Below are 21,095 nucleotides of genomic sequence, written 5' to 3' on the forward strand. Positions count from 1 at the left end.
TTGCTCTCTCGGGGCTGCTCTTGCCCTTTAAGAGCCCCGATGAACGTCATCAGCCGAGGCGGCCCTCGCCTTCATGATTGGCTCCTGAGAGCGCTGACTCGGCCCAATCCGCCCTCGCCAGATGCCAGCCCCGTCCCATCCCCACTCCGGCTTCGCTGCTTATGGGCCATCCCAGGGGATTCGCCAATGAGAAGCCAGAGCCGCTGATTGGCACAGGCGCGGCCCACTGGCAGCGCTCGTTGCGGCCGCGTAGACGGGCCCGAGTGCGGGGGCGCGGAGCAGGGCGGAAGCAGCGGCGAGGGCAGGCGGCTCGGGGAAGATGGCGGAGGCGCGGCGGGGCCGGGGGCTCCCGGAGCCGGGGCTGCTCCTGGTGCTGGCGCTGCTGGGGCCGGGCCGGCCGCTGCCCGGGGCCGCGGGGAGCCTGAACCTGCAGGAGCTCAACGAGCTGAAGTACGGGATCGAGATCGCCGCCGAGCCCGTGCTGGCCGGGCAGGTGCGTGCGGGGGGGGGCGGCCCGGGGGGGGGCAGGTGGGTGCGGGGGGGGGCGGCGGCCCGGGCGGGGCAGGTGCGTGCGGCCGGGGGGGGCAGGTGCGTGCGGCCCGGGGGGGGCAGGTGGGTGCGGGGGGGGGCGGCCCGGGGGGGGCAGGTGGGTGCGGGGGGGGGCGGCCCTGGGGGGGGCAGGTGCGTGCGGGGGGGGGGCGGCCCGGGCGGGGCAGGTGCGTGCGGCCGGGGGGGGCAGGGGCGTGCGAGGGGGCGGCCCGGAGGGGGGGGCAGGTGCGTGCGAGGGGGGGGCGGACCGGGGGGGGGCAGGTGCGTGCGGGGCAGGCGGACCGGGGGGTCATCAGCTGTGGGGGGGGGGCGGGCAGGTACGTGCAGGGCGGGTGGACGGGGGGCGGCAGGTGCGGGGGGGGTGTCAGCTGCGTGGGGATGCCAGGCGGGGGGGTGGACGGGGGGGACAGGTGCGTCCGGGGGGAGTGTCAGCTGCGGGGGGGGCGTGGCAGGTGCCTGCGGGGGCGGGGGGTCGGATGGGAGAAGTGGGGGGGGCGGGTATGTGTGTGTTGGGGGGGCGGGTGCGTGTTGGGGGGGCCGGCAGGTACGTGCTGGGGGGCGCGGGCAGGTACGTGTAGGTGGAGGGCAGAGGGGCCAGGGCAGGGGCGCTGGGACAGTTTGTACAGGGGGCGGGGGCTGAGAGTCATTGAACCAAACTGTAAACCCTGGGCATGGTGGAATCCACTTCAAGCCAAGGGGTGCGGCAGCCCCCGAGATCCAGCACCTATGGGCCAGGGGTTCCAGAGTGGGGGGTGAGAGCGTCTGGGCTGGGTCAGGCTGGGGGTGATGGGGCCCCACTGGATAGGTGGTCGGGGGACTAGTGAGGTTGGGTGTGTGGGGGCCGAGGGGGGCTGAACAGGCATGGGTGGGGAGGCTGGGCCAGGGTGCAAGTTAGCTGGGGAATGTGTGGGGGCCAAAGTGGACCCAAGGAGTTGGGGGGCCAGGACCAGCGTTTATGTGGGGGTTGGGTCAGGGAATGAGCTGTTGGGGTTGAGGGAGAGCAGAGGGGGGAGACCTGGCATAGGAGTTGGCACTGAGCGGGGGGAATGCTGGGAGTGTTAGGTAGGGGTAAGACTGGGGTTTGAGGGGGGCTGGGGTGGGGTAGGTGGGTGAAGGGGGGTTGAGGAGTTGAGGGCAGGTCAGGGGCATAAATGGGCAAGAGGAGGGGGGCAGGCAGGAAGAAAAGAGGGCTGGAGAGCAGAGGCCAAGGGCAGAGATGTCCCAGGGGAGTGGGAGGTGATGGGGCTGAGTTGGGGGAGCAGGGGTGTTAGGGGAGGTGGGTTGGGTGAGGGCCTGGTTAGCAAGCGATGTGAAGGGGCCAGGCCCATGCAGAACTCCCCATCACCTATCCCATCACCCCCCATCCTGGGGCCACATCAGACCTGGTGCGCCTAGAAAACAAGGCCCCTTTATTCGGTTCCCAACTATCGACCCCATCATGGCGCAGGCTGTGGCATCCCTTGCCCTGTGCAGACTCCGCAGCATCCTGGACGCTCTCCACACTGGCAGGACACTGCCCCTGGCGCCTGTGTTTACTTCTCTGGCAGAGGTCGAAGGGCTGCACTTGGGACTTCCACCATCTGGTGCCTCCCGTTTGCATGTGACAAAGGGGCGCGTGGGCGGGACCGGCAGACTTAGGAGCTGTGGTTTAACGCTATCGATCTCCCCTGTGCTTTGAAATAGCTAATGCTGGCGCGGCCGCATGCACCTGGTTCTGCTTTCTGGTTCCCTTCCTCTTGGGATCAGCGACGACTCCGGAAGGGTTGGGGAGAAGGGCAAAGACAGATGGAAATACCCTAAAACCGCTGTCGCTTTCTGACAGCAAAAGGCCACCTGATTCTTCATGCAGAGTGCTGGCCCAGAGGGAGACTTGGGATAAAAGTGTCTGTTTGGAAAATTGGCTTGTGTTTGCATCCTGAAAGCTTCCTGTCAGCTACTAAAGAGCTGGAAAGGAATCTAATGGGTCACCCTGCATTTTATTTTGGGCACTTCATGCTTTGTAAATACTAGAGCCAGCTCGTCTGCACGTGGCTGCTTTGCTTTGGCAGAAACTCGAAGACGAGTCCTATGACTCCGGGCAAGTCGCATAGGCCTTATCTAAACTCACGAGTTGGGTAGTGAACCGTTCAAATGATACAGGTATTGGTAACGTGTTGCACCCCGTCCTCCCCAGTGTGGACGCAATTTAAGGGCATAAGCTGTGCCAGTATGACTGCATCTGCTGTAGGCGTCATATGGGTCAAACTGTTTTGGTAAAGAAGAAATCGCTGCCCGTAACCAAAGTAGTTATGCCAGAATAAAATCTGTTTGTAGGGCAGGGCCTGAATTGCTTTGTTCCCCAGTACTCCGGTTCTCTTGCCCTTTATCTTCGCAGAGTAGAGACTGTGGCTTGCCCTGTGTTGCACAACGGGGCTGCCATCTTGGCTGAGGTCTGTAGATGCTACCGGGCTATATATAATAAAGCCCATGCGTTTTGGTGCCTGAAGATTTATTTAGATTGGAGCGGTGCTTGCCAGAGGTGAACGCATATGGAGGTGGTGCAGCTCCTGCCCTGAAAAACGGGAGCAGAAATCAGACAAAGGCTGACTCGCTGTGGGAAGCGCAGGGAGGGGCAGAGGATGCTGAATGCTCCGAGGTCAGACCCAGGAAGGTGGAGCCGGGTGAGCTGTGTGTCCTGCAGACAGGCTGCTCCCAGAGAGGAGACTTCCCCAGAGTCCTGACTGGCTTCATGGGGAGCAGTTCCAGAGCATCGCCCGGGGACTCGTGACTGTGGAGTAGTGCTTCCTCATTACTCTTGTTTACCTCAAGCCCTTCCCATGGCTAGATTTGGGTCTCTCTCTCTGAGGCTGAGCTGTCTCTCCTACGCTTCCGCAGTTGCATGGAAACCAAAACTTCTCTTTATTAAAAGCAGAAGCGGATCTTTGGGCTGCCTGGTGTCTAGGGTCCTAGTGCACCGCCATGCGGACTGATGCATTGGCTGAGGGGTCGGCACTGGAGTCCTCCGCCAAGCTTCCCCATCTGTGTGCAGGGTGCTGTGCTCTGCTGATCCCTGCCCCAGAGGGGGCTGCAGCTTGGTGTGGGGGGGAGTTTTGAAGCACTTCAGAATCCTGCCGGCGGCTGCCCAAGTTAGCCAGCCCAGCAAGGTGGGAGGAGCGTTTCCGGGTCCAGATCCCTTACTTTGGGAGCTGACCCCTGAGCAAAGGGGGCCTTAGCAAGGCTTGTGAGGGTGTCCTGAGGTCAGGACCTTTGGTGTTAGAGGGACTGTTGCTCTCAAATGACCCCCAGTGCCCTCTGGCTGATACCCAAGGGGAGTCGGTTTCCTCTAGGTGCCACGCAGCCCGTTTGGGTTCGTTACCTTTTACCCTCATGGAGGTAGCCTGCTCCTTGGGCATGGGACTGCGTGAAGCCAGGACTTTGTGGAGCTGCTCCCCTGATGCCCGATTCTCAAAAAACCCCTCTTTCATTTCGAAGGCCTTGTTTCCTGGCCAGCTCTGCTGCCAGTGGCCCCAAAGAGCAGCAGCTCCGGGTGGGGAAGGGTTCAAATAGGCGGCTGGCGCAGGGAAGAGGGCAAAGTCAGAACAACCCAAAAAGCCTCCCCCGCTAAAGCTGCCCCAGAGTCTCAAGAAAACCCCTGCTCCTGAGACGGCCAAGCCTGAGGCTAACGGAGATGCCTCTCTTTGTATTTAAGGATCTCCCAGGCTGGGCCTTGACTCCCCACCCCCTGTGCCCAGGAGCTCCCTACAGGGGAGGTGGGGGGAGCTGCATTTACATGGCAAAGGTGCCAAGGAAACTTGAAACAGGCACTAAATGAACCTCCTGGCGTCAGCTGCTCCTGGGGCGTGATGCTTCTGCCAACGCCACCCATTGCACGTTTGCACTTTAACCTCCGCTGTTTGTCCACCCCCTCTCGCGCCCACTGGACTCCTTCCTGCTCTGATCAAGGACAGCGCAGAGAGGGACAGCCACTTTGCAGGGGGGCAGTGGGCAAGTTACAAATCCACCCGTGAGATCCGCCACAGCCTAAAACCCGCAGCATCAGACAGACCTGGTGTGTCCTGCGGGGATAGCCAGGTGAGAGCCATCGCTACAAGCGGGGCGTTTTCTGAATGGGCGCACTGGCGCCGGTGGTCCCATGCTTCCCCTGGCACTGACGAGCAGAGGTTGGCTGAACTGGAACGGGGCTGGGTTTCAAAGTAAGCTGGGCCCGATTGTGATGGGTCTGTACGTATGCCACGTGAAGAGGGTCCTGTCGGAAATAATACCTACCTCTTACCTAGCACCGTTCTGTGGCCGACCTCAAAATGGCTTATAAAGGTCAGTGTTGCTAACCCGGTTTCGCAGATGGGGAAACTGAGGCACAGAGTGGGGAAGTGACATGCTCAAGGTCACCCAGCAGGTCGCTGGCAGAGCTTGGACTAGAACCTGGGTCTTCTGAGTCCAAATTCAGTGCTCTACGCATTAGGCAACACTGACTCTCAGAATTGACATTCTCAGCACTGGCTTAACAAAAGCTGCGTTGTCAAAGCAGGGTAGCGAAATTGGTACCAGCTCCCTCATGGCCGCTCTGCTTTAGATTTCAGGGCTGCTTGTTCCAGTTTAGCTTGAGGCCGTTAGGAATGGGTTGCAGCCTCCCCACTGGGGATTGCACCCGTTTAAATGGGTTCAGGGGGACAGCTGCAGCTAAGCAGAGCCACTTTCTCCTGCAGCCAGAGCCGCCGCGGTGAATGGTGGAGAAGAGCCAGCTTTCAGGCTGGGTTCTGGGAGGATTTTGGGTTCCGAAGAGTCTTTCCTTTCAGATTGGCCGAGGGGCGAGCAGCAGACTTGGGTTCTATTCCCAGTCCTGCCACTGACCTGGACACCTTTGTTATGTCACCCCTTTGCGCCTTAATTCCCCCGCCTGCAAAATGGGGGGCGTGCTCCTCACGCTGCCCGAGGGTTAATGAAATCCTGGTAAGGCAGGAACAAGAGAAAGGCAGAGCATCTAGCTACCAGGGTGGCACCTTTTTGCTCCATGGGACCTCCGCTAAGACTAGCGGCCCTGGATCGCCCGCTGCCGGCATCCCGTTCTGGGCTGTCGCACTCGGTGTCCTGGCCAGCAGCGCCTGCGTGGAGAGCCGCCGTTCGCGCGGGCCCTGTTCTCCTGCACTGATTTCGCTGCCTGCGCTTTCCTAGAGCAAGTCAGAGGACGTGGTGATCGTCTCGTCCAAGTACAAGCAGACGTACGAGTGCCGCCTGCCCTCCGCCGCCGTGAGGATCCACCAGGACACTGAGGAGCCGCCGCAGAGTTACCACGGGCTGGGGATCTCGGATCTGCTGAGGCCGATGGAGGCTGCTCCCTGCCTTGTAAAGGTGAGCCGGGCGCTGGGGGCCGGGAGCAGAACTGAGGAATGCAGGGGGCCGAGGGGTTGTGGTGCCCACAGCCGGGTCTATGGCTCGCTGGCCACCCTTTCCCGGCCACCCTTTCCCAGCCCCCCTCCATTGCAGTTCTCAGAAACGGCGGCTGTGAATTAGGCTGAGGGAATTGCGTCCATCTTCTTGGCCCCCTGTCCTGAGGGGGCTGATGTTCAGGGGTTCCTCCGTGGGGGTACCACAGCTGTCTCCCTGCTGAGCTGTCAGTCCAGAGCACCTGATCCCAGCAAGCCAGTAACATGCAGGGTATCCCCCCACGACTGGCCCAGCAACAGCCAGCGTCAGCTCTCCCCGGGGGCCTGGCTGTTGGTGTGAGAGCTTCCCTCAGAATGCAAACAGTCGGGAGATCCCGGGCGGAGCAAGGAAAGGCCCAAGGGTTTGCATCTCCGGGCTGTAGCTTTAAATGCTCGCCAGACAGAGCCACCGCTGGCTTTGCTGTCCCTCATGGGCGCGGCCTGCAACGAGGCCTGGACTGGAGGACGGGTTTGCTCCAACCAGTGCTGGGGTGATCTCCGGGCTCCACGGGATCTTGGCTGGGGACGTGGCCGATGGCAGGTTTTGGGGTGCGTGTGAAGGTTTTGGGGTGCGGGGGCTTCGTTGAACTTAACCCTGTTGCCACTGCCTTGTTCCCAGACCAAGGACTGGTGGACGTATGAGTTCTGCTATGGGAAACACATCCAGCAATACCACGTTGAAGGTAACCCTCCCCTTGCCATGTCCCCTGCCCGTTTGCTGGGCCCCAGCGGGAGGGGTGTGTGTGGGTGGCGGGTGGATTTATACAGGCACCCTCCCCCGAGAACGTGTCCAGCCGCTCATCTCTGAGGGTGCCTGGCCTGGGCTCGCTCAGTGAGTTTGGCTGGGAGATGGGAAAGCTGCCCAATTTCAACGCTCGGGATATGAAAGAACCTGGTGTACCCGCCTCAGCTGTGCCCGGGTAGATGGCAGGAGATAAAGGGCACAGGGGCTGTGGCTTCTCTGCTGTGATCACTTTCACTAGATCCCCTCCCACCCCCATGGCATCCGGTATCCAATCCCCCTCTGGGACTCCCTGTCACAGTTGTGGGCTCACTGCACCTCCGACCCCTCTGCCAGCTGCACAAGGGGTGGCCCCCTTAGGTCTCCTCTGGGTGGAAAGTGACACACCCAGCGCAGCTGCCGAGCATCTCTGTGCGGGGCGCTCAGGTGCAGCGTGGGCAGAGGACGCTCAGTGTTTGATCTTGGTGAGGTGCCCTTAGCAAAAGGGGTTTTACCCCCAAAGACTGGGCCAGCATCCAGCCCTTCCCCTGAACCCGATCTGGGCCAGGATACCGTGTCAGGGCGAGGAATTAACAGGACTCCTGATACCATGTCTCCGGTGGGTTTGTCCTCACACTGAGGCAGGCACTGCTGTTGTCCCCATGGTCCCGCAGGAAGTCTGTGGCAGAGCAGCGTCCCGAGTCCCAGGCGAGTGCTGGAGCCACTGGCCACCCTTCCGGGGGGGGGGGGTGTCTCCCGCCGGGGCCCCCCAGGGGTTTAGCGCGCTCTAATGTGGGTCGCTCTGTGTCGCTGTTTGTTTCCCAGAGTCTGAAATTAAAGGAGACATCCTCTACCTCGGGTATTATCAGTCGGCATTCGACTGGGACAACGAGACGGCAAAGGTTGGTGCTTCTTGGACTCCTGTGCCGTGCTGAAGTGTGACCCCCTGGTGCTCTAGGTTTGGGAGAAGGGAGGTGGGCTTGGCTGGGGGTTTGTCTAGTGCTGGCTTAGCAAACAGGGCATGCAATTCTGCCATAAGTCCCTGCAAGCTCTACCCTCCTGACAGTGGGCCCTGTTGGGCAGAGCAGGAGACTAACTCGCTATGTGACCCGGGAAGTAACTTTAGCTGCCTCGGTTTCCCTGTCTGTAAAATGGGACAACTATCTCCCAGGATGCCGAGCGGCTTGGTGTATGGGGTGCTTTGAGATCCCCGGAGACAGCCCCCAGTCCAGCTTCGTGTGGACCGTGAAGTTGGGAGCTTTAATGCTCTCGTCCAAAATTCACCTTCCTAGGCTTCGAAACAGCACAGGCTCAAACGCTACCACAGCCAGATGTACGGCAACGGTTCCAAGTGTGACCTGAGTGGGCAGCCCAGGGAAGCTGAAGTCAGGGTAAGTGGCGTGTGGGGGGGTGTCAATTCTCTGGAGTTGGGGTGAGCCGGGGAGACTCCCTGAAGACAGAGGGGAGCAGGGCAACCTCTCTCTGTGGCCTGGGTTCTCCGCTGTTTAAAACGCCAGCAGTGACTAGGGAAGGCTTCCTTGGGGGGGTGGGGAAGGGGCGGAGGCGGACGAGCCCCTCGGGCATGGCAGGATGACTGGCAGGCCCCGCGGGACTCTCCGTGAGCCCCAGATCACCTTAACCCTGTTCCCTTCCGGCGGCAGTTCCTGTGTGAAGAGGGCTCTGGGGATTACATCGCCCGGGTGGACGAGCCACAGTCCTGTTCCTATGTCCTGACCATTCACACCACCCGCATCTGCCACCACCCCTTCCTGCGACCGCCCTCCACGGCCACCCCCCAGGCCATCCGCTGCCACCCAGCCCTGAGCCCGGCCCAGTATGTGGACTACGTCCAAGCCCAAGTGTGTGAGTATCTGGGGGGACAGGGGGCTGAGGGACTCAGGTCTAAATCTGAGCCCCTCCCAGGGCCTGCAACAGCAGCTCATGTCAGGGCTCGTCCCAGCCCAGCAGATCCCAACCGTCTGTAGGGCGAGTTCTCGGGCTGCCCCACCCTCGCCTCTTCCCCCAGGGTGGGCGGGTTCTCGGGCTGCCCCACCCCCTCCTCCCCACCCTGGTGTTGGCCCCCCCCTCCCCTCCCCCCCCAGGCTTCCCCCTTTCCGCCCCACCCCTGGGTGGGTGGGTTCTCAGGCTGCTCCGCCCCCTCCTCCCCACCCTGGTGTTGGCCCCCTCCCCCCCCCTCAGGCTTCCCCCTTTCCGCCCCACCCCTGGGGTAGGCGGGTTCTCGGGCTGCTCCTCCCCCCAGGGTTGGGCGGGTTCTCGGGCTGCCCCGCCCCCTCCTTCCCCAGGGTGGGCAGGGCCTCTGTGGTGGTTCAAATCCCATCTACGCTGGCCAATGCAGTCGACACCAAGCGCAAGGTGGAAGAGCTCTCCGAGGAGCTGAAGACCCTGGACACAAGGCTGTGGAACGAGCGCGATCCCAACCCTGCCACCCAGCACCCGGAAGGTGTGGAGCCAGCCCACCCGCTCCACGAGGAGCAGGAAGCGGACGGTATGGGAGCTTCTTCGCACTGATCTCTGGGTGCTCGTGATCCCTGTGGACAGCCCTGTCCACTGCCCAGGCTCGGGGCGCTCTGCTGAGATCTCCTGGTGCGATGAGCTGTGCGCCTGGCAGGGGGCCCCGCCGGCCTCCCGCGAAAGGGAACAGGCGTCTCCTCACACCCCTGTGGGGGCGCGCGAGGATCTGGTGGTGCCCCAGCGTTAATGCTGCCGGGGCGCGCTGGGCGTGGGTGGGGCCACGTGGCTCAAGCGCCCTCCCCTCCGCATTCAGGAGCCACCGCGCTGAGTGTTGACGAGGGGCTGTGGGCACTGTGGGAGAGTGAAACAGCTGGGCGGGCCAGGGCGAGATCCTGCTCCCATCGAGGGTGGCTACAGGGAGATGGAGGGCTCCCGGCTGCCTAGGCTGGTGAGACTGGGAACGTGGGAAGCTCACGCAAGGGCCTGAGGCTGCCCCGGCGCCCAGAGCACTTCTGCAGCCTCCCCAGGACTTTAGCTGCGTGGGTCGGCTCCGCGGTGACGTTTTCTCCTTGGTTTGTGCCAGCCGCTCCCAGGGAAACCCCCAGAGCTGGCCCGGGGGAAGACACCGACTTCGGGGGTAGTACACTGCCGGACCACACCAAGGTAACAGCTCTGTTCTGTGCCCCCCATGCACATTCTGGCTTTGCTGGCTCGCTGTGGTCTGAGCCAGGAAGCTGGCGCAGCCATGCCAGGCACTGTTCCTGCTGGTCTCATCCTGGGGTGGGGCCTGGGGTCAGTGGCAGCTGTGTCAAGGCTCCGCGCTTCGTGGGGTGTGGACAGCAGCTCCCCCTCACTTCGCTGACGCAGAGCCCCCGCCAACTCCTGTAGTGATCCTGGGTCTGCCACCACGTGGTGCTGCTGAGCAGCACGTCGATTGTCTTCCCTTCTGCCCCAGCCAGGCGCTCCCCAGCAGAGCCCCCTGGGGTCCCACGGGAGCTGCTGCCAAGCCCCGCTGCTGGGGAGCAGTTTGCCCTGTTGCCTGGCCTGGGTAGGACAAGGCTAAACAGCAGTGGCTTTGCGGTTGGCAAATCAGGAGTGCGGCTCACCGGTGCTGTAGCTGGTGCAGTCATGGCTGAGTAATTTTCCCGCCTCCTCCCGTCCCTGGGGGAGCTGTGTTTGGAGTCCCCCGTGTCGCTCTAAACTCCTGGTCTCGTCCCTGCTGCAGGAGGACGAGTACGCTGTGAAGCCGGCAGATGATCACCAGGCTGGTGAGTGTCTAATAGAGTCCTGGGGCAAACCTCTCTGGGCCATAACTCCACAGGGGAGGTTGTGGGGGGTCCTGGGGGGGGGATATGTCGGCTACAATCACACCCTGTGGTCTCAGTGTAGATGTGCCCTTATGCTTTTGACCCCAGAAGGGGATGGGGGGGTGAAACCCGAGCATAAACCCCAGGGAACCTGCCTGGCACAGCTCCAGCGTCGGGGTGTAAATTTGGCAATAACAAGCCAAAGAACATCTACTGAGTGTTACTGTGATTTGCAATCCTGATCTCGGACGTGGTGCTCAAACCAGTGGCCATGAAGCCACTGGTCCATTTTAGGGCCCTGATAAAACACAGGTGGACATCTCTTCCTGCTCTGCCAGGAGGCTGGAGCTGGCACGTCAGCTCCCTGAGTGATCGGATGAACCTTCGCTGGCAGAGTGCCTGGCGCTCTGGGACGTTGGGGGTTAAAATCTGTGCCCCCGTGGGAATCCCAAGGGTGCTCTGCCTGGTTCTCCTTCAGAACTGTCTCGGCAAGGGGCAGGATCTGCATGCGCCAGGAGGGGACTGGCTCTTTCCAGCTCAGAGCCTCAGATGTTCCTGTTTCTCTGGCCTCTTTCAGATTTCCAGCAAAAAATCCACTTCAAAGTGATCCGGAGCCCGGGGGATCTAGTCCAGTTTATCGAGGCGCTGAAGGAAAGCACCAAGAAGGTACGTGAGGGCCTGGTGTGGTGTTCTCCATCGGTGCCCTTAGCCCACGGCACTCACCCTTCATGGGCAGGTGATCTGTTGACCCTAGGTAATGAGTGTTAACATCTGGATACCTGGCTCGGGGGCAGGCCTGATCTAGCGCTGACTTTGACTCCCTCTGTTAATGTGAGCTGGTCCTGGCCTTGCTCTGTGCCTCAGTTTCCCCCTCTGGGATGCTAACCCTCCCTGACTACACAGGCCAGCTCTGAGAGAGATTCATGTTCATTCCCTTTGGGGCACCTGGCGTTGGCCGCTGTCGGAAGACAGGATACAGGGCTAGCGGGACCTTTGGTCCGACCCCATGGGGCCGTTCTAACACGTTGAGGGTGGGGAGTGTCTTGATGCCCGTTTCCCCCCAGGGGAAAGAGAAGGCGAGTGAGTTGGAGAAGAGCCAGGAGGCCCCGGGGACCGAGGAGGCTCCGGCAGCTGGGAGCGAGCGCCCGGAGGAGGACGACGACGAGGAGGACGATGACCTGCTGGGGAAGTTTGAGGAGGAGCTGGAGGACATCCTGCTGCCCAGCTCGGAGCAGGCCAAGCTGAGGGAGGAGGTGAAAATGGAAATGGAGAAGCAGTTCGACAACATCATTGACGAGGTGAGACTGAGGGAGTGGCCCCTGCCTCCCCACCCCCACCCCCCATCCCGTGTCTGGCACTGGGGTGTCCCCTCTTGCCAGCCCCGTCTCCTCTCTGCCCTCCCTGGGGTGCAGCCGGATCCCAACTGCTGGGCACAGACCCTCACTGCTGTCGGGAAGGCTGCTGGGGCATGGGCAGCGCCCCTTCCGTGCAGGGAGACCCATGTGCCGGCTGCCCATCCTAAGGGCATCGGGAAGCGTTCATGCCCCACGGGCACGTGGATATTTCTGCCAGTGCCAGGCTCCCAGTGGCCTCTCCCAGCCTCTTCCTTTGGCACCGTTACTTGTGGCCATGACATTGGTGAGGTCACTGGGGAGTGATCCCCAAACCTCTGGCTTTAACTGCGTGGGCAAAGGGATCAGGTTTGGAGGCAGTATTGCCTCTAGCCACTAGGGGGCGACGGAGCCACACCGCTATGGTACTCCCTAGCCACTGCCCCAGGACGGAGGGCAAGGTGCCCTCGCTGTTGGGGGAAGGTCGTGAGGGCTTGGGCTGGCATCGGTGGGGTCAGATCGCTGCTCTGTGGCCCAGTCTGGCCTGTGGGAGGTAACGGCTTCCGCTCCCAGGTGGAGGATGAGCTGGAGACGGAGGGCCTGAAGGGCGAGTTTGATCGGAACCACGCTTCCAAGTCGCTGGCCTCCACCCTCAACAAGCTGATGGACAAGCTGGATGGCGGCAAAGCGCCCGAGAAAGGGGAGGAGGAAGAGGAGGGCAAGGGAGACTCGGCCAGGAGCAGCGCGAACCACTTGGATAAGCAAGCAGCTGGTATGCTCCGGGGTGTGCGTGTGGTTCTTTGATTCCCCGGGCTGCTTAGATCCACCCCTGGGCTGCTCTGCCCCTGTCATCTTCAAGGAGGTGCGATGGCATGCACTTAAAGGTGTAGTGTCTGGAAATCTGGCCCAGGCCCGGCCCCATCTGGGGAACTCTTCACATCAGGGCTGCTCAGAGCTCCCTTCTCCCCCCCCCGGCCCCCACAGCCTCTGGAGCTGAGCTTGGGGATCACTCCCCCTGTGCAGCAGGACATTGCCCCTGGTAGATCTCCCATGGGAGAGTTGGGGATGGTGTCCGGGCTGGGGCAGCAGTGGGACTGAACCCTGTACAACGCTCGGAGCTGAGCAGAGGGGTTGGAATTGCTGTTTCTCTCACACCGGAACACTGTGCCCCTGGGCAGGGGGACCACCGGCCTGGGGAAGTGCTTTCTGATGGCCACTTGGGGCTGCGTAACCCCAGCGGGAATCCCGGAGGGGGATGCCTAAATGGGGTGGGAACCCCAGGCGGCTTGGCAAAGTGGGGCCGTAACTGTCAGCATTTGCCCTCAGTGGCCTGGCCTCTGCACTTACACACCTGTGAACGGTGACCACTTCGGCCATAGCTCCCGAAGCGCACAGAGCCGCCTGCCCCCCGCGGTGCCAGCCCTGGGCACTGAAGCCCCTCTCTGTAACCTTCTGTGTCAGAGGCTGACTCGGACGGGCATGTGAAGGTCAGGGTCACTAGGATAAAGCCAGGCAGCCCCCTGCAGAAGGAGCTGAGGGTGAGAGAGATGGGCAGCGAGAACCCGCAGCTGCGACACATTGAGAATGTGGTTAAGGACCTGCTGGAGAGAGAGGGCCTGAAAGCGGAAGGTAATGCTGGCCAGAGGGGAGGGTACTGCTGTGCCAGGGGGCTGGGGATCGGAGCTCTCGAGGGCAGGGACCAGGCCCTGCCGGTGGAGGAGAAGGGGCTACCATAAGCCATTCACTAGTGATCGCTTTCTGTTGTCTCACGAGCCACGTCCAGAGGGGGCTGAGCTGGTGCAGGGCCGGTCCTGAGGAGAAGGGAACTGGGGCCCCTAGAAGGGCAGGAGCAGTGGGACTGGGGTTACTGCGGGAATCTGAATAAACCCAGGGGTGTAAGGGGCTCTGCTGGTAATTGTAGGGCCCTCAAGAGGTCATTTAGAGTCCAGCCCCTGGCACTGAGACAGGACCAAATAAACCTGTGACCATCCCACCCAGGGCTTTGTCCAACCTGGTCTTAAAACCCTCCAAGGATGGGATTCCTTGGGAGCCTGTCCCAGAGCCGGTCTCCCCTTTGAGTTTGACATCTGACCTCAATCTCCCTTGGTATAGATCAGACCTGTTGCTTCTTGTCCTACCTTCCGTGGATTTGGAGAAGGATCGATGGGTCCTCTCGATAAGTCCCCAGATACACGAGGGGCCGTCAACCAGTCCTCTCTCGGCTCTTTTTAATTCAAGATTAAATGTGCCCGGTTTTTAGCCTGTCCTCACAGGTCAGGTTTTCTAAACCTGTTCGTTTTTGTTGCTCTCCTCTCGACTCTCTCCAATTTGTGCCCCCTAAAGTGTGACACCCCGAACTGGATGCAGTACTCCAGCTCGTAGAGCCGCGTAGAGCCGGACAGCCTCCCCCGGTGCATTGCATCTGATGCGTCTGTTAATGCACCCCAGAATTTTAGCCCTTTTTACAGCTGCATCACGCTGGTGACTCAAGCTGCGCTTGTGATCCGCTCTAACCCCCAGATCCTTTTCAGCCTAGCCACTTAATCCCCATTTTGTAGCTGTGCGTTCCATTCCCCCTGCCCGCACTTCCCAAGTGAAGTTCTTTGCGTTTGTCCGTGCTGAGTTTCAGCTTGTTGGATTCAGAGCAGTCCTTCAGTTTGATGGCAGCGTTTTGTATTCGAATCCTTCCCTCCCAAGTGCAAGCGACCCCTCCCAGCGTGGTGACGTCTGTGCATTTTATAAGCATGCTCTCCAGCCAAGTCATTCATGGAAAATATTGAATGGGACTGACCCCACAGGACCCCACTAGATCTGCCCGCTCAGTTAGTGAACCATTGAGAACTGCTCTTTGTGTACAGTCTTTTTACTTTCTAGTAATTTCATCTAGACCCGATTTCCCTAGTTTGCTTATGAGACTGTCTTCTAGGACTGTCAGAACGGCCAGACTGGGTCAGAACAAAGGTCCATCTAGCCCGGTAGCCCGTCTTCCGACAGGTTTCAGAGCAGTAGCCGGGTTACTCTGTATCAGGAAAAAAACCAAGGAGTCCTTGTGGCACCTTAGAGACTAACAAATGTATTTGGGCATTAGCTTTGGTGGGCTAAAACCCAGTTCATCAGATGCATGGAGTGAAAAATACAGTAAGCAGGTATAAATATACAGCACGTGAAAAGATGGGAGTTGCCTTACCAAGTTGGGGGGGGGGGCAGTGTTAACGATGCACCCTAATTGAATTGGTGTCGTTAGCATTGACCAGTTTTCCGACTGGTGCCACCTGGGTCTGCCCTTTGCCAAGGCCTCGGCAGCTCTCCCTGCGCTGGCGACCCGCTAAGGGCCCGTCTGTCCTACGGGGGGCTGCAGCAGCAACACTAGGGGGGTTTCCCGTCGCTGGAGAAACTTCCCCTCCTCGCACGGCAGCGGCTGGGTGGACAGAAGCATTCTCCCATCGGCCCCGCCGTGGCTCCACTGGGGGCTAGGCTGGCATAGCTGCGGCGCTCAGGGGTGTGAAGTTTTCACACCCCTGAGCGCTGGAGCTGTTGATTCAAACTTTGAGCCTAGACCAGGGCTAACGCTTACGGCGCTGATCAACAGGTAAAATCGAGATCAAAATCGTGACGACGGGGGGCTTCGGGGATGAGGACGATACCCACTGGCTGTCGGACGAGGACACCAAGAACCTCAAAGACATTTTCTTCAATATCCTGGTGAAAGCAAGTCTAATGCTACAGGGGGCGGGGCCTTTGTGGCTTGTGGGCGGGGCCTTTGCCTCTTGCATCCAAGCGTTCTGCAGCCACTAATGGATTAATCCCCGTGCAAGGCAGGTCCGATGGGGAAAACTGAGTCACAGAAGGGAAGTGACTTTTCCTCGGGCCCTCCAGTGAGTGGGCGGCAGAGCTGGGGATGGAAGCCAGGAGTCCTGACCTTGCTGTTCGTTCACCTACACAGCCTCCTTGCTTCACAGCAGCTAGATGCTCCAGAGGTGCAGCCACCTCTGGGGAGGAGGGCATGAGCCAGCTACACAGCTGTATCGGGGAAGTGAGCGAGAGCTAGGGCCCGAGCAGAGTTGGACAGAGCAAATGTTTTCATGACTAGAAAGTAAAATGAGACATTTTTCAGTATTACAGAATCATAGAAACTTAGGGGTAGAAGGGACCTTCAGAGGTCAGCTAGTCCACCCCGCACACTGAGGCAGGATCAAGTAGACCTAGACCACACAGAGCAGGCAGGTACCCTCTGCCCCCAAAGTCTCGACCCCCAGACACTGTGGCCAATCTACTCTGGGGGGTCTCCCTGCTCCAGGTTCCAGCTGGTGCCATCAGGGAGCCTGACCCCAGATACTCCTGTCCCCCAGCAGCCAGTGATCCCAGCTTTACCCTCCCTGCTGGTGATCTCGCCAGCATCGGCGGCTCTCTTCCTGGAGCCCAGCCTTACGGGGCAGCGCCCTCCTCCCCTGGGCGAGGGCGGGAGGTGACGGGGGGCCTGGAGCAGAGCTCCCTGCTGGAGGTGGGAGGGTCGGCCTGGGGGATCTCCACCCAGTGCCTCCATGGGCCCCTGCTTTCTGCCTCTGCAGATCCAGGGCACGGAAGAAGCTCACAAGGAGCGGAGGCGGCAGCAGGAGCTGGAGGACAACTACCGTTTTGTGTGGGGGCAGCGGCCGGAGGAGGCGCCGGCGGCCGGCGGCTCTGACACGGAGGAGCTGGATTTCTGAGCGGGCGCCGGACGATTGCCTGCAGCACCCCCTCCCCCCGCCCCCCGAATGTCCCATCGGCTTGACTGGTCAGGGGACCAGACAGCAAGGGTGAAAAATAAGGACAGGGGTTGGCGGGGTAAGAGGGGCCTCTGTAAGACAGCCCCAAATATTGGGATTGTCCCTTTAAAATAGGGACATCTGGTCACCCTATTGACTAGTAACCAAGGCACCCACGGCTCCTCTCTGGAGGACGCCCAGCGGGGCCTGGCCCCCATCAGCACTCAGGGGTGGGGGGCACTGACCCCTCCTGTCCCCACAGGCCGGCGGGGGGGCTCTGTCTGGGATGGTTCCTGCTAGGAGGATGGAGAGGGACTGACTGATTTCCATGGTAACGGCCGGCAGGAGCATCCTCTTTGATCCCTTCGAGGAAGGGTGGGCGTGGGCTGCATCTGCACCCATGTGACCCATCTAGCACATGCTGGCGGTGTCCATTCACCACCCCATCGCCCCATGAGAAGAATGGTGAGTCCCCACCTGTGGGCGCTCTGCCGGCCGGCCACTCCCTCGGGAGCAGGGCCCCAAACTGCAGGGGCTCTGGGGCCTGCACATTTCATAGAGCTGGACTCCCGTGGGAGCTGTGCCCGGCGGAGAGGCCAGGTGGCAGGAGCAGGCTGCTGGGTGCCGCGGGCAGGCTGGGCTGGGCGGGCAGGCAGGGGGTCTCCCCCACGTGTCCGCGGTGCCTGGGCAAAGGGAGGGCGGAGCTGGAGCCCCTGGCATTTCGAGGGCCCTGCACATGGAGAAATGCCTGCAGCTGCTGGCAGGTTTTGGCCTGGAGCTGGGGGCGGGGCCTGGCCTGGTTAGCTCCTCCCACTCTACTGCTAAACCTGGCAGGGGTTGTGATGCAGCTGGGCAGCATGGCCTGCCGCCTCCCCAGGGCCAGGGGTGGTGGCTCAGTTCATTTGCATCAGTCGTTCACCAGCATGCTCTCCTTGCCCTGCTGGGCTCAGGGCACAGCTGGGGCCATCATTGGCAGGAGCCCATGTTGTTTCCTGGAACTCCCCAGGGGGACGTGAGCCCCCTCTGGCCTGGGGCAGCTCTTCCCTGCTGGGTTGGGAGCGTGGCCGTGCGCAGGAGCCGGGGGAGCAGAGGGTTAATGAAACCTCACTCTGGTTCTCTGTCTGCCTGTGGCAGCATCTGAGCCCATCCACCCTCTCTCCTAACGAGACAATTCACTTTACTTCCCTCTGCTTGTGAGGTAAAGGTCTCCCCAGCCCCTGCCCCCTCCTGGATGGGGTGGGGGGACCCTACTTCCCCAGGGAAAGGGGGGAAAACCATCCATGATCCAATTTGTATCAATAAACCAGGCTGGACTAGTCTGCTTCCTGTGTCTAATTTACTGCGGTGGGGCCGCGAGCTGCCCCCCCGGAGCGGCTTGTGTTCCTGCCGGGCTGTCAGGCCTCGCGCCATCTGGAAACAAGCGTTTCCCGCTGCATCGTGTGGGCCCCTTGCGAGCAACCCTGGGTTGGTCCCCGCCCCTTTGGACCTTACCGGGGTCAGTTACACCAGGAGGCCCCCAAGCCCCCACTTGCAGCTCATTCATCTAAGGCTGGCTGGGATGCAGCCCGGTTTCGTGGCTGAAATTCCCACAGGCCAGCTCAGAAAACGGGACGCCCTCATGTTCCTCGCTGGCGCCCCCTTGCTCCCTAACTGGCCTGGTCTGGTCTGGGGTCTGTGCCCTGGCGTTTCCCTTCGCACGGGCACCAGGGGCTGCGGCTGCCAGTGACCTGAGGGCTCCAGGCGAAGAAGTTACCAAGCCAGGTGTGCACGCAATGCTGTGGTCTAGCAGCAGGGGGCAGCACCTGTCTGAGTTGTGGCAGTGTGACCTTTACAGGGCGATGCCCAGGGGGAAAGAATCATTTGCAAAGCCAGGTCTCTGCTCCAGGGAGGTGCTGCAAGCGGCTGGGGCTGGGGGGGAGCTAGGCCAGAACCCACCTACCCCACAGAGGGCAATGATATGTGGGGGGGGGGGGGAAGCGAGCAAATCATCCTACCCCTCCCCTGCCAGTCTCAGCCCTGCTGCTTTGCAAGCAGGGAGTGGTGCTGGGGTGGCACCTACCCTCCTGCCCCAGCTCACGGGAGGCCACGCGGGGTAGGACCCGGCCACTCCTCCAACCTCCCTGCTTGCGAGCGCTGCCCTCTGCAGCGGATCTGCCTGCTGCCTTGGCCGCTCGGATGTGGAGGTCAAAGGCAGCTCGTGGCAGCCGTGCAGCCCCCCCATCCTACCGCCTCCCCCCACCGCTCCCTCGGATGGAGCTGGAAGCAGGACCCCTCGCTCTCTGTCTCACTTTGGGCCCCTGGTGCTGGCCAGCTGTTGCCCTTCTCCCAGGCATGTGCCCCAGTGGGATGGGTAGGAAGGCCAGCCCGTATGCCTCACCTAGCACTTACCAGCAGCCAGGCTGACGCAGGCAGGGATGGGTAATGGGCCAGCCAAAGTTTGAAGAGCAGGAAAACAATGTCCCAGCTGATGAAAAAGTTCCAGGCCTGGGCAGGTCCCGAGCTCGCCCTGAACTGAACTGTTTCCTGAAAATCCTTTCCCTGTTTGCTCTGCACACTTGTTTAGCCAGCAGGCAGGGCCCCTCTGTGCTCAGAGGCCTGGCTACCTGTTCGGTGAATGATTAACCACCCCTGGGTTGGGAGGGGATGGGCAATGGGGGTGTGAGGGCCTCACTCCTCAATGTGGGAGCGGGATGCGGAGAGGCTGGCATGGGTCCTCTGCACCCAACATGCTGCCAGACAAAGCTTTGCTCCTCTGGGGTTTGGGCGTAAATGGTGCCAGCTGTGGAGAGCGCCAGCCGGTGCTCATGGCCGGGCGGGGCAGCCTCGTCCCAACACCTGCAAAATCGACCTCGGTCCCTGCACGCCACCCCCCTCCCCCAAGCGCCTCTCTGAACCTCTCTTCCCTTGGCACCTCTGCTCAGCCCAGTGCACCAGTCAGCACCCGTCATGTGGCTGGCTGCATGTGCCCCCTGCAGGGGGCAATGCCAGTGGGCACCAGCTCCTGGGAAGGGGATGGACCTGCCCCCTGCTGCCGCTCAAACCCAGCTGGTGTTTGTACAGCAGAAGTGACGGTGGCGTTACCCAGTTACTGCTCCAACAAGGAAGGGCTCAGTGTTTGCTTTATCTGTCAGCACCTCTGCTTTGCTCCTTCCCCCCACTCCTCCCAGCAGCGGGTTTCCCAGGAGCATGTGTTGGGGTGGGGTGGGGGGGAGACAGGCCACCATCTCAGATCAGGACCTGGTCGTGCTGGCCACCCCCAGCCCTAATCTCTGCCCCTAAGGGCTAGCGAGCGAGAATCCTCCATGGCTCGTTTGGAGCTAGGCCAGCGGCGCTGGGAGATGGGTGCAGTTGCCCTGTGTGTCGCCTCCAGCAAAGGCCCCCACCCTCAGGTTCCCGGCTGTCACCTGTCTCAGGTGGAAACACACCTTGCTCCCTTCTGAGCGGTGTATCTCCCGGCTGAACGGTTCCCTGCCTCCCTGGGTTAGGGGCCCTGCTTGCTCTCCCTTCTGTGCCGGCCGACATGACAGCCACCCTATGCCAGCCAGCTGCTTTTCTCCTTAAAGGAAAAGCTCTCGAGAGACAATATTAAAAACACCCATGCACACGCTAACAAGCTGACCAGAGATCACCCGAGCCTGGGCTCTGGGGGAAACCCCCAAGGGGTTTCAAGTTCATCCCCACTTCAGCTCAGAACAAGCACACGCTCTTATGGGGTCTCGGTAGTGGGGTTGCCAATTTTGGTTGGACGTATTCCTGGAGATTTAATCACATGACATCACCTTTAATTAAAGATTCAGCTTTAATTCCTGGAGACGCCAGGCCAAGCCTGGAGGGTTGGCAACCCTACTTGGCAGGCCCAGCCCTTCCAGGGGTCTGACCAGGTGTCACAGAGTCGCCGGGCGATGCTCTGGGACTGCTCCCCATGAAGCCAGGCAGGACTCTGGGGAAGTCTCCTCTCTGGGAGCAGACTGTCTGCAGGACACACAGCTCACCCGGCTCCACCTTCCTGGGTCTGACCTCGGAGCATTCAGCATCCTCTGCCCCTCCGTGCGCTTCCCACAGCGAGTCCGCTCAGGTGGGGTCTTGGGGAAGCCAGAGGGTCCTGCCCCCCAACTCCGCAGTCAGACGGGACTCTCAGCCAGCCAGTAAAACAGAAGGTTTATTAGACGACAGGAACACAGTCTACAACAGAGCTTGTAGGTGCAGAGAACAGGACCCCTCAGCTGGGTCCATTTTGGGGGGCAGTGAGCCAGACAACCACGTCTGCCCTTCACTCCATGTCCCAGCCAGCTCCAAACTGAAACTCCCTCCAGCACCCCCTCCTCTGGGCTTTGTTCCTTTCCCGAGCCAGGAGGTCACCGGATTCCTTTGTTCTCCAACCCTTTAGCTCTCACCTTGCAGGGGGGAAGGGCCAGGCCATCAGTTGCCAGGAAACAGGGTGTCGGCCATTCTCTGGGTCCAGACCCCTGCACACACCTGCCCTCTAGGGCTCTGCAATGATCATACACCCTTATCCCACCCCCTAGAGACTTAAGAACTGCATAGGG

General features: G+C 61.0%; 1 protein-coding gene across 2 annotated transcripts; it reads left to right on the plus strand.

Moving 5' to 3' along the window:
* Positions 1-319: 319 nt before the first annotated feature.
* Positions 320-17,857, plus strand: OS9 (OS9 endoplasmic reticulum lectin). Of its 2 annotated transcripts, none has more exons than XM_074935264.1 (15): positions 320-493; positions 5,722-5,898; positions 6,592-6,655; positions 7,519-7,595; positions 7,986-8,084; positions 8,355-8,556; positions 9,050-9,199; positions 9,749-9,828; positions 10,391-10,433; positions 11,050-11,138; positions 11,537-11,770; positions 12,377-12,575; positions 13,265-13,432; positions 15,393-15,511; positions 16,372-17,857. In XM_074935264.1, exons 1-15 carry the CDS (start codon positions 320-322, stop codon positions 16,507-16,509), a joined length of 2,013 nt encoding a protein of 670 aa, XP_074791365.1. In that variant the 3' UTR covers positions 16,510-17,857. The 2 variants fall into 2 exon arrangements, with proteins under 2 accessions (XP_074791365.1, XP_074791366.1); XM_074935265.1 differs by having other exon boundaries at positions 15,393-15,505.
* The last annotated feature ends 3,238 nt before the right edge of the window (positions 17,858-21,095 follow it).

This window comes from Natator depressus, chromosome 20, assembly GCF_965152275.1.
Source record: "Natator depressus isolate rNatDep1 chromosome 20, rNatDep2.hap1, whole genome shotgun sequence".
In the NCBI taxonomy this organism is placed as follows: Eukaryota; Metazoa; Chordata; order Testudines; family Cheloniidae; genus Natator; species Natator depressus.